General features: G+C 40.0%; 1 protein-coding gene across 3 annotated transcripts in view; it reads left to right on the plus strand.

Moving 5' to 3' along the window:
* Positions 1–13,257, plus strand: part of RCAN2 (regulator of calcineurin 2) — a 259,448-nt gene that overhangs the window by 159,237 nt on the left and 86,954 nt on the right. Inside the window, exon 1 of one of the 3 annotated variants that reach the window (XM_023212961.2) lies at positions 3,256–3,755. The exons of the other annotated variants lie outside the window; for them this stretch is intronic. Coding sequence (XP_023068729.1) covers positions 3,669–3,755 — 87 coding nt within the window. The 5' untranslated portion in view covers positions 3,256–3,668. Of the gene's footprint in view, positions 1–3,255; positions 3,756–13,257 lie in introns of those variants that run through there. 3 annotated transcript variants of the gene reach the window in all.

Genomic DNA, 13,257 nt, shown 5'->3' on the forward strand with positions numbered 1-13,257 from the left:
TTCTTTCTTTCTTTCTTTCTTTCTTTCTTTCTTTCTTTCTTTCTTTCCATCAATAAGGCCAGTGGGGCTGGAACAAGAAGGGTGAAGAAACATGAGAATGATATGAGATGAGGTGGGAGAATAATCCGAGTCTAGTGTTTACAAGGGCTTGTAGCCACTGGCCAAAGTACATCTATATTCTAGACACTTCCAAGGTTGCAAATCAACCCCTAGCTATAAAAAACACATTCTCGGCCAGGCACAGTGGTTCACGCCTGTAATCCCAGCATTTTGGGAGGCCAGGGCAGGCGGATTATGAGATCAAGAGATCGAGACCATCCTAGCCAACATGGTGAAACCCCGTCTCTTCTAAAAATACAAAAATTAGCTGAGCGTAGTGGCCCGTGCCAGTAGTCCCAGCTACTAGGGAGGCTGAGGCAGGAGAATCATTTGAACCCAGGAGGTGATGGTTGCAGTGAGCTGAGATTGCGCCACTGCACTCCAGCCTGCTGACAGAATGAGACTCTATCTCAAAAAAAAAAAAAAAAAAAAAATCTCTCTAGAGAAACAGGACACTTATCATAACAGGGGAGCCCCCGGGCTCTCTAGCCAATAGGAAAATGACCATATTGTACAGACAATTGACTACTAAAAACCCAATACTTTGGGTGTTTAAAACCCACTAATTTTAGTTCAGAGTTACTGGAAAGTTCCTTTGTCCCAGAAATCATCTGCTCTTGATGCCTAGAACTCTGCCCTAAAAACACTGTTTACCCAACTTAAGACTCTGTCTCCTATTAAAATATGGATTCCTCTGGGAGGTGTAATACTATGAGTTATCAGTCATTTAATGCTTATACAGATGAGTTGACAGCTGTCCTTGAAAAGATATTGTAAAAGAGTGCTTGGATGGCAGGAAGGAATCTGCAGGGAGAATCAAATTAGAAAGGGAAAGCTGAGGATACATCAGAAAAAAAAACTACCTATTTTACAACTTCAAGTAGGGCTTTGCTTCCTGGATAATGTCCTCTGGCCAGGGCACGTTACAGCAACGTGTATCTTTTATAGCTCTTTCCTAAACATAAAGTGTGAAATAATTCATATAGCCCCTTATGTAAACACAGCAATGATTAGAATGTGTTGCTTCTACTTTGCTGTTGTTTCTTGATGGGCTCTGGGCACACGTGGACTTTGCCTCTGTGGATGAACTGTCACTGATAGGGCATAACGTTTTCGTGAGTATGAAACAGTGATGTGCTGGAACAGCCCGTGTGAGCAGATTACACGCATGTCTTCCCAACTTTGTATTCAGTTTGACTTCACACTGACTGCCTGAAATCAGCCATGATGAGCATATTTACGCCATAGAAATTGACGAATGCTAAAAATCGAAATGTTTCTTTTCAGAGAGCTGATTGTTAAGCATTTACCAGTATGCTGTGAAATGTAAAAAATAAATTTTAGGATATGCCATGGCATATGAAAAAATATTCATTTCTTTGTTTTGCCTCTTGAACAGATGCCAATTATATTCAAAATCATATTTGCCTTTGTATTACTTTACATTTTAGCTACATTTGTACAGGTAGGTACCCCATTTGCCTTTTCAAAAGCTGCCTGGTACTTCATATTGGCCAGGTTTTGCATCATCTGGCTCTGACTGTCTTATGTACTTCAGGCCCCAGCTAGATTTAACCCTGAGCGAATTTTGCATCCCAATGCCTTATTCTTTCCTTTGGACATTTCTAGTCTGTTTTTCCCTAGCTGAAGTGCTCCCCTCGCTTCTTCTCTGTCTGCCAGTGTCTTTCCCATGTTTCAAGGTCAGAGCAGAAATTTCCTTCCCTTCTTTGATGCTCACCTGCCATCCTCACATGGGATCCAGCATTCAGCATTCATTGCTCTTTCTCCAGTGCTCCCACTGAACATTTCCTATACCTCTTCAGCCATCACCATCCCTGCCTTTTGAAATGTTAGTCTGCATGTCTTATCTCCTCCCCTGGATTTTAAGCCCATTGATGATAGTGACATTTGCTTTTCCATCATTTTATCCTTGAGAGCATCAGATGCAGAGCTTTGCATAGTCATTACTTGATATTAGTTGGATTATATGCATATATGATTTAATATTTCCCACAGTGTCCTGGACAGCAAAATAAATGCCATTGGAACAAATACACAAAGACACACACACACACACACACACACACACACACACAGTTTCATCAGTCTAAATATCTGTATTTGTGGCCTGATTACCTTTAGCATAGAAAATGCCTTGTTGAAGGGGAATATTGGACTCAAATGTAGACCAATGAGGACAAATGAGAAAGCTTCTACTCTCAGTCTGAAATGTCACCTTTCTCATCTGCATGTAAAATTGGGAGGCTTTTGTCCAGTCATATGTTAGAAAACTACCAATCTGTTATAAATCAGGGTATTCCAGTGGCCACTGAAGATCCAGCTGAACTCTTAAGGATAGATGCTGCTACCATGTTAGTGAGATCTACTGGGACTTGTGTAACTAATGATAAAATAAAAAACAATTGGAGATTTTTTCTTTGGTCACTCGTGTGAAAGGAGGCTATTCCTGTTTGATTGATTGATTTATTAAACAAGTATCATCTTCTTGTGCCAGGCAGTCTGTGAAACGCTCAAGATATAAAGGTAAATTATCTGTGGCCTTGCCCATCAGGGATTTATAATCAGGAAAAGAGCCTGAGAAAGCAAAAGGATGTGTTCAAAGTCTCAGGTGAAGTCAAGCCCCGAGGATCTGACAGGTTCTGAGCCATATCAGTGAGTTTGCCCATTAGACCCTGCCATCTGTCCCCGTGTGAAACATTTGCTGTAACTCCTTTCCATGAACCGCTTTTGGTTTGAATGACCTTGGAGACAGCCTGAAATCCTGAGCTTGGAAGGGTGCTTTTAGCGTTACTGGTCTGCACTTACGGTCTTCAGATAGAATTTCCACAAACCTGTAATTATCTCCTCTTACCATGCTCCCTAAATGACAGACGACCAGCTCTTTAGTCACTCCAAGAACGGATTTCTATTCATCCCATGCCCGGGATGCATTAGGATGCCCAGAACATGTGTGGCTGCTCCGAGTGGCACAGAGCAATTAACAGAAGCCAGGCAATTTGCAAAATGCCTCAACTTCCTGCTCATCTCGAAGGCAGAAAATTGTCAAACCTTAACCTCAGGAGGCTCATCTGCAGAATGACACCTCCCCCATCTCAAAGAAGAAACTCTGGTGTCAGATTCCCCCCACCCTCCTGCTTTTTGCAAACATAAGCACTCGGCTGCAACAACAGCTATGACTCAGTTCCTAGCTAACGCTGCCTGAATTGATTTAGTCTGAGTTCAGATTTAGCACATAATCATGTTCAATTTGCTCCACTGCACTGCCTAGAGATAAAAGGCTTGGAGAAAAAAAAATAGCTTCAGCTTGTGTCAGTCTTTGTGGTGATGTCATTGCCATGAGCGAGCCGGGCCGTTCGTTACTCTGCTGTGCTGCCTCAGACGCCGAGGGCTGCGTGCAGTGGGAGCGGGCTCCAGGAGCCCGAGCCTCCAGCCGTCCCCAGAGGAAGGCAGCACCGGGGCCTGGCCACAGCAATATCCGTCTGGAGGCTATTCCCTTCACTCCCAACTCTGAGGTTGCCTAACTCTTTATTAAAAATTCAGAAGGGGGAATGCCAGCCCCTAGCATGGACTGTGATGTTTCCACTCTGGTTGCCTGTGTGGTGGATGTCGAGGTCTTTACCAATCAGGAGGTTAAGGTATGCACCTGCAATCTTATTTTTCATTGTTGCTGTTACTGACGCTGCTTGGCAGAGCCTTTTTAGCATGAGGAAATAAGACTTTGGTTAATAGTTTTCAGCTCACAGTCTGCGCTAGAAATGCATGTGGTAAGTGCATGGCTACATTAAGTATACTAAGTTGGAAGAGGGACCAGCATATTATTTTTAAATGTGAAAAGGTCTGCCATTATATGTTTCTTCTTGTCTTTTTTATTAGGTGATCCCTGGTCAGTCCTTTCCGAGTAGACACATTTTCATATTCCCATATCGTATCTTTGTCAATAAGGAGAATTTTCCAGCCCTCAATGTCAAGAGGGATTTTGAATCAATGATTACATGAAGAAAGCACACATAATAAACCCAGCATCCAGGCCAGCCTGACAGTGGGGCAATAACCCTTTCTGGCATGTCACTTAAATATCCTGTGATGTGGTCTTCAAATTAAACAATAGCTTTTCTACAGATGGCAGTTTCAGTCCCCAGCTTTCTGGAAATCAAAGTTGGAGAGCAGCTGCCTAAATTTTCTTTGTCAGGCAAAGAAAGCAAGTCATTTTCCTTGAACAGTTGTTGATAAAGAAAGTTTAGGCATAAATATTTTGCATCTTAAGGCTTAGTATACATGCTGGTCCTCACTGATTGCCGGCAGCAGTTGTTGACTTGTCATATGTAATTGTCCTCTGATGATATTCATTCTCTTTTATTTTCCATTTGGCTTTATATTATGAAAAGATTCCAGGCTTGTAAAATGGAAATGTTTATTTTTTCTCTCATATTTAATAGAAGAACTAGCTGAAGCTTCTTATTTAAGCAGTTTACACACACAGAAGGTCAGTTGTTCATGGTGTGGTGGGAGGAATAAAAGGGGAATTACATGGCAAAATCATTTACCATCCTTGCTTTAGTCTTAACTTAAAGAAAACCCTAAATTCTTTATTGTTGGGTGTGCAAGTGACACCCTGGTGCTTTACAGGTGAGGATTTATGTGTTCTTGGCATAACACATGGCTATGTCATTCAAGATTGCAGCTTTAACAATCTTTTGAAATAGATTTGATAATCTGGCTTCTTGTTCTTGCATATTTTAAACATGTAGCCCTGTATTTACCAATTTTTGTGCCAGTGCCATGGAAGTGTCCACCACCTGTCATATGAAGGTTCAGAAAATAAGGATATAAAGGTTTGGCACTGCCTGTGATTGCATTGAGAATGGAAACATGCATGCAGTGACCCACAGTCCTGTCAGCCATACTTCCATAGCACTTGAGAAGGGAGAGCAGTCATCAGACCCCTCCAGTTTAAAGCCAACTTCAAGTCCAGTGTGGGTAACTAGATAAAGAGACATCTTCCAGTAACCACTAGAACATAATTCCATCTATGGAGAATAAAACTTCACAGGACCCTTCTGTCCTCAACAGTTATCTGTTGTTTACACACTTGCCCTGAGAATGTCATAAGATATTCTCAACTTTTTTGGTTTCAGAAAAGATAGTGAGAAAATATTTATTGGAGATCTGCAACATGCCAGGCATTGTGCTTATATAGGAAAAAGTTTAAAATATGCTTGTATGGCATATGTGTCTATGATACAGATATAAAAATAACCAATTGCCCAAGGTTTCTTAAAGACAAAGAATATTTTGTGGAATTAAGAGGACATAAAGTTGTTACAGCTGTTTGTATGTGAGTGGGTGGAGTGGTTTTATGGAAAAAAATGGTATTTAAAGATGAGTAGATTTTATACAGAAAGAGAGAAGGCACAGCATTTTGCAGTCTATTGAGTCGATCCTTTTGACTGCAGTAGGTTCTCTATGAGAGATTAGAGGGAAATGGGAAAGGAGGTGAGTCAGGGCTAGATGGTGAATAGCTGATGCTGTTCTTCATAAATTTATGGGGTTTTTTGAGGAAGACTCTCAGCAGAAATATGTGCTACATGTCCTTACTGCCAATAACTCTGAATCATGATGGGCTTTTTTTCTTTTTTAGAGTATCTAATCTTTATGTGCCTTAGTCTTCTCATATAATGTGAGAATAGTAGTGATTTTTACCTTATTAGCTTAGGGACAAGAGAATTATACATGTAGAATAATTAACACAGTGCCTGAGTCATATTTAGCACTCAATAAATGTTGGCTATTGCTATCATCGTCATTGTCATCTTTGTAGGCACTCTCTGAAAGTGATAGGTTACTTTTACCAGTTTATCGGAATGTCGTAAATCCAGCTGAGTTTACAATGACAGTCTAGCACACAGAAAATGCTTTCCCTCCCACCCCACTCCCAATATACACACTCTAGCCACCTAGAAAACATGGCTTTCCATTTTTGATATTTAATCATCTAATGTTAGGCAGTAATATTATTAAAAACAAAGATCTACTTTGTGTGTATTAAAAAGGGGGAAAATGAACAAATTAAGGTGGGCCAAATATTATGTATTAAGAAAACCTGTGCTCCTTCTTCAAAACTGACCATTAGTCTTATCACGAAGAAAGGTTCAAATGTAAAATTCTAGGCACCAAACAAAGCTTCCCCAAAGGTATCCTTCTTCTTCGTTCATTACTAATAACTGGTGGAGCCAAGAGTTCCTTCTTCAATGTCTTTAAGGTTTATTGTCAGAGAAAAGGGAGACACATGGAAAGGGTCTGTCTCACCTGCTTACATCCATCTTGCTCGGGCTTGTTTGTTTGTTTGATAGGCATCCCTACTTTCTACATGTAGCCCCCATGGACAAGCAGCCATACTAGGGGGATGCAACCAGCAGGTCTCCTTCATAAGTACAGGGGTTCATTTGAAATAGGTAGAAGCATTTACAAATCCAGTTTCCCATAGTGACATAGAAAGCCTCATCCTCCATGGTGGCTCTCAACTGATTGCATTAGGGGCCCCTCTGACTCCAGTTTCCTAAATTTCATCAAAGCTGCTCAAGCAATAGTACTAAAAAGAGGAGGAAATCAGACAAATAGAATTCTGCCATATTTGGCTGTCTCTGGAAATTCCATTGGTGGTGCTGTGAACTTAGCTGTCTGTTCTGCAGCATGAGAGTCCTCAGAAAGGTCTAGAAGTTGGGAGCCCTCAATAGAAAATGCTAGAGGGAACTGCAGAATTTCTGTGTGTGTGAATGTGCTGGGTTGATTATCTCTGATATTCTCATATTTCTAAAAGTAGTCTTCCCACTCCGCAAAGAACCAAACTCTTGGGAAAATGAGAGATCCAAGAGATTGGTAATGAAATTTACATTTCACTTTAGTCCAGTGGTTCTTAAACCTGATTGCACGTTGGTATCCCCTGGAGAGCTTTTAAAAATATTAATGTGCCCAGGCCCTACACCCAGAACTTTTACTGACTGGTCTGAATGGAGCCCAGTCATAGGTAATCATATAAAGCCAGCGTCTTGTCTCTTTTAGGCACAAGTAGGTACAGGTGAGGTCAGCCCAGAACTGTCTAGAGTAAGCTCTGCTTAAGCACTTGGATCCTTATCTCCCCAGCTAAGACTTGATGTATGCAGTTTTAAAAGCAGTATCTCTGAGCTGTCAGAAATGTTGAGGCTCACCCATCACTTCAGTTCTCCACACCTGCAATTCCTTCACCTGATTCTGAGCCAACAGCAAATGCTCTTCTTTACTGCTGGCCGCTGTGGGAGGCCTTCTCAGAGCTGCAGAGCCTGCCTGGAACAGAGCGCCCCCACTCTGCCAGGGGGCATCCAAACCTGGGGCTGCCCCTTCTCTGCAATGGTGGCTTCCTGCACAGAAGAAAGGGTGGTTCCTCTTCTCTAGGTTGGAGAGCTTCTGATTCATGTACCAGGGATCCAGCCTCGTCTCCATGGGCGTCCATGTAGGACACAAGGAATTCACAAAGCTCCCTTCTGCTCATTAGAGCAGGCAGGAAACATGACAAATCTTGTAAGAAATACAGAAGCTTCAAAGACCCTTGGAGCTCGAGAGATTTGTTCATTCTTTCAAAACTATCTGTAGAGCACTTATTACCTACCAGGCAATGCTCTAGGCCTAGGAGTTCGATAAGATAGATGTCCCTGCCCTCATGGAGCATATATTCTAATACGGGATGCAGACAATGAACTAGTAAACAAGTAAATATACATTGTAATTTCAGCTAGCAATGAGGGCTATGAAGAAAAATGAAGCAGAGTAAGGGATAGAGCATTGATGGGGGAGGAATGTGCACTTTTGAAAAGATTGTCATTGGAAGCATCTCTGGAGAAGTGACAGTTTATTAAATGTCATTGTTCCAATGTAATTCTTAGATCTAAAGAAAGTTAGAGAGCCATGTACAGAGCTGAGAGAAAATCATTCCATATAGAGCGAATAGTAGGTAGAAAGAGAGGCCATCTTAGCCATCTTATCTGATGTGCTCCTACCTAGTCCCCCTACCACCACCATTTAACCTGTTTGAATCATTCATTCATTTAGGTACCCATTGAGATGGTCACTGTCTCAAGATATAATTTATTTTTTTTAAGGAGACTCCTTTTCAGAAAATTGTACTTAACCTAATTCCCTCATCCTACGTTTTAAGCCCAATAGCTCTCTTAGGGTAGGGGTAAATACAAGTAGAAGTTTGTTTTCAGCACAGTAATTCTTCATATGCTTGGAATATTAGGGTTGCTACAGGACAGCTCATTTCTCTTCTGAAAGGTCAAGGCCTTTTTAAGGTCACTCATAAATCCTACTTTCTGTCCTCTGCTTTTGAGAATTTCTCAACATCCTCCCATTCTAATGTGACCTGAGACAATCTCTTAACCTTTCTGGACACAAAATAATCATGCTGAGAAAAATCCCCTATTGCTTTGTGCATTTTATTTTTCTTTTTACACAATAGTATATGTGACTGAGTCAGAGTCTATTTGTTTCATGCTGTTGTGTGAGTTATGAAAAAGACCACATCATGGCCACTGAGTACAATGAAATCTCTCTGTCATATGAACCACTGGACATTTCAAATTATTTGTTTTGTATGGTGGGAGGAGAAGGATGAGGCTGAGTTGGTATGATGCACTTTGTACTCTGCTTTGAGGTCAAACAAGTGACACAAGTGAGTATGTGTCACTTGTTCAGGAATTGTTTTGGAAGAGAAACTTAGGTGGGTGTTGGTCCAGAAAGCTGGTTGAGCTTCATGCCCATTTCTTAAGTTTTTTTGTGAGCACTAGGGTAAGGATCTGGGCACAACCAACCATGACCTATGGCTCTGCAGAGCTCTAAAGCTCTTTAAGAATTTTCAAAAACCATTGTGTTCACTCAGTAACTTAGAAGTGTTTGAGTTGTATATTATTTAATCCTCAGAAATGGTAAACACTCTAGAGGTATTCATGGTAATGAACATTCAGTAACCAAAACGTGAAGTCTACCAAAATGCTCATTCCCTATTCAATGACTGTAACATTAAAAATAATATTTTGTCATACATCTCTAGACCACCTTTGGTTTATGAAAAACAAAAGGCAGTGTGTGTGTGAGGTGGCAAGAGAGATGGCATGTGTATAACAGATTCTAACCCTCCAGCAAAACAAATGTTGCTATTTCTCTGGTAATAACATGGGCTAGAATTGAGGCCATTTTGGAAATAAATGAATTAATGCAAAACTGAAAGTTAAAATTAATCATCCCTAAAGCAATTATTTAAGAACTTAACATTCTTAAATGTACAATACTAAACATTTTCTTGCCTCTGAAGAAAATAGCAAACATCTTTCAGAGACAGGGAAGAAATGATTTTATGAAAGTGATACTCCCTGAGCAGGTTCAGAGGCAGATTTCTCAGCCAGCTATCACATTGGTAAAGACAAAGTAAACTGTGTTCAACTAATAACATTGTTAAGTGGGGAAATCAACTAAAATCTTGTTTATCTGTTTAAAGAAACTTTTAACTGTTGGGAAGTAACAGACGTTGGCAGTTGCTACCTCTAACCCAAATGTCAGATAGATTAAAACAAAACAGCAATTTTAATGAAAAATTGTTTTCCTAAAGAAACAGATTTTAATGTAAAATTCAGAGTATCATTTGCATTCTTAGTGATTCTGTTTGAGTTCAACTATCAGTAATTTATATAGGATTTAGGTTTGTTTTAGTATTTTCTGATAAAGCTTAGAATTGACATGTAAGAAATAAAATGATACCTGAAACCTTTATTATCACTTTATGTGTTTAGGAGGTAAGCTTAATGGGCTTAATAGGCGTTGCAATTTTGCAGTGAATAGCCCAGCTTTCCAAAGTGATCATAAACTTTCCAACTCATACCTGGACTAGAATTTCTTTATGTAGAGGGACAAATTTATTTATGTAAAGGGTCTGTATTCTTTCCCAATGCTAAAACTAAACTGATTCTAAAATAGAATTTTAAAAACACATGGAGAGGTAATTTCAACTAGAAGTTTTGAGCAGGTACAAAGTTATACCCTTTCCACTCTAGCTAGAATAGAGAGTTAATCTTCAAAGTATTTGAGAATAAAATGTCTACCAAGTTAGGCCTTCCCTAGAAAAGATTCGATATGTATACTTTCATAGTCACTTTTTGGGTAAGTATACCTGGGTAAAACATACGTGTGTGTATATATATGTGTATATACAGATATACACATGTGCAAATGTATGCATAATATGCATATTTACTATATATTTCTTTTTTTTTTTTTTAACCTTCCATTACCATAGAAGGTTTCTTTCTGGATCCTCTACCTATTCTACAATGACACATCTAACTAGCTAATGGAAATTATATGCTCTTAACTACATCAACGGATTAAGAGCCCAAAGAAGATTCTTGGCAAGCAAGTTGAATAGAAACCTAAACAATTGCTAAAGGAAACTCCCCTGGGAGTGAAGGGGACTAAGAAATTCATTATCTTCTCTTTTTATTGTTATATACCATAGCAGTGTTCACATCCTTACAGTCTAGTACTACAACAGTTATTCTTTCCAGAATCTAATATATCAGCTCTGAACTACACATTTTTTTAAATGTTTCAAAAAGGTCTTGACTCTTTAGCTTCCAGAAAGATGACTTTAACATGCCTATGCTTCTGTTAGATTGGACTGTTTACTAACTTTCATTTCCTAAAACAACATCTTCAATGTTTTATTTGCTCCAACAATAGGGTAGTTTGCTATTTAATTGTAAGATTTTCTTTCCCTATCTCTGGTAGTTCTGTAGAAATATGTGAGCAGTGTTCGTGCTGTGCCCCAAACATTTAACCTTAGGGGGCTGTTTACTAAGCTGAACATTAAACCATCCCATATGGTGACAAATGTAAGCTCCAGAGATATTCATCTCTGTGGATCAATATTATATGTTATCAAGATGGGCAATTTTAAAACATCCAACTACTGTTTCCAATCATTAAATTCTTCTAACTACAAGGCACATAACAGGTACTTCATATAATCCCCATAATAGCCCAAGACATCTATGTAGTTGCCCCATTATAAACAGATTCCTGATATTCAGAGAAGTTAAATTTTTACACAAGATTACACAGCTATTAATTGGCAGAAGTGGGACTTGAACTGCTCTTTCCACTACTGAAATCTCTCTAAAGATGAATTAATAAGGCATTAATCAAATATTGGGGTGTAAAGCCGGGAAGATAAGACAATGAACTCATATGTAATATTTCATCTGATGCTTAAAACACTGTTTTTGTCTTATTTCTTATCAGAAGTGGTGGTATACTATTTGTACATAAATCAGTAGTTGAGATCATCTTAGCTTTTCTCAATAAATCTAATGTGGCAATTGTAGGCATAGCATCTATTTTGGATTTTGTTTTAGAATCTGTTTCAAAATCTAATTATGCCATCTAGTTTGGGAAAAAGAAAAGTTTGCTGGAAAATGCAAGGGTTTCCCAAGAGCTTCATACAACTGGTTTGACAGCTCCTCCACCTCCTTCCTTGTGTCACCAAGCATTTTCCATTGACTCCGTGAGGGATAATCTGTGAAGAATTGTAGGGCAGAGGCAGTGAAAGCGATATTAATAATATTTTACGTCTGAACAGAGCTTTCCAAATTATACAAAACTCAGCTTTTTCACAGGTAACCTCCAAGGTAAACAAAGCCACACAACTCATAATGGGAAAACTTGGACTCGGATTCTTTCGCAACACAGCACAAGATCTCTTGGTGTATTATTATAGCCTGCATTATCAGTGCATCGAATAGAATTGATTTCATCTTCTATGACTTTACTGTGCCTTTGGGTATCGACTAAGAAAATCTCAGGCTACCTTTCCTAAAACAGGACACATAACCAATGAGCAAACTTAATAATAGCAACAACGTATTGAGCACTGACTATTTGTCGGGCACTATAGAAAGTACTTTTATTCATTCATTCAGCAAATATATATTGAATGCCTTCTATGGTCATGGCCTCAGATTAGGCTTTGCAGATATACAGATGTATAATCCCATTGGATACAAAAGCCTATGTAGGGCTGGCCTTTATTCTCCTCAGTTCCTTTTTCCCCAAAAAGGATGATGCCATTATGACCTCTAAAGAGGCCTCCTTTGCTGACGTAGGGCATGTGAGAAGGAAGGAAGTCTAGTCTCCAGAGTGGGACATCCTGGATAGAACTCTCTACTTGACCTCTAGGCCACTTGATGGTGTAACCTTGAGCAAGGAACCTTACTGCTCTGTGCCCCAGTTTCCTCAACTACAAAATGATGAAAATAATAGTGCTTACCTCATAGGTTAATGGTGACAGCTAAATGCATTAGAGTATGTAAAACACTTGACATTGTGACTGGCAGACAGAACACACGCGAGTAATGTCAGTTGTTTTCATCATCATCATCCTTAGTAGAAGTAGACTTTGTACATGGAGTTCTAAGTTTTCTTGCCAGGGAACTCTATCTTACTTGCCTCTCATTATTTCAAACTCTTCCCGTGCAGTTGTCAACTCATCTTTGTACAGGGGCAGCAGTGCCCTCACCTCAGGGACACTCAGAGGTGACAGAACCCTACAGCGGAAGGGACTGACTCAGCTTGGGAGTGAGGAATGACAGGCCCTGCCAGGAAGCAGAGATGCTGCAGCTCTTCTCAGGCTGTGTCTCTTCCAAACCTCTTTTCTTGTCTCTTCCAAACCTTTCTAGGTAAGGGTTCCCTAGACAGGAGACAGCAGGAAATGAGGGGCCTGGATAAACAGGAAGTATCCTCACTACAGCCACAAGGGGATGTTGTGGAATTAAGCCTCCAGGAACTTGCTGTTTGTTGTTGACTCAGTTAATGGAAAGGGAAGCAGCCTGAATGGAAAAGCAAGTGTAGAACCCCTCCCTGACCCCACCAGAATTTAGAGATTCAGTGGCTCCCATCATACTCAGAAGAAAGCCTAAGTCCTTGCTGTGGCCCTCAAGGCCTATCAGGCCTTGCCCCAGCTGCCCTGCTGACCTCATCTCCTCTGCACCTCTCTCCCTTTCACTCTGCTCTAACCCCCGCTTCCTGCCTGTACCAAACATCCCTTGGAACTTGCCT

The sequence above is a fragment of the Piliocolobus tephrosceles genome, chromosome 5 (assembly GCF_002776525.5).
Source record: "Piliocolobus tephrosceles isolate RC106 chromosome 5, ASM277652v3, whole genome shotgun sequence".
Classification (NCBI taxonomy): Eukaryota; Metazoa; Chordata; class Mammalia; order Primates; family Cercopithecidae; genus Piliocolobus; species Piliocolobus tephrosceles.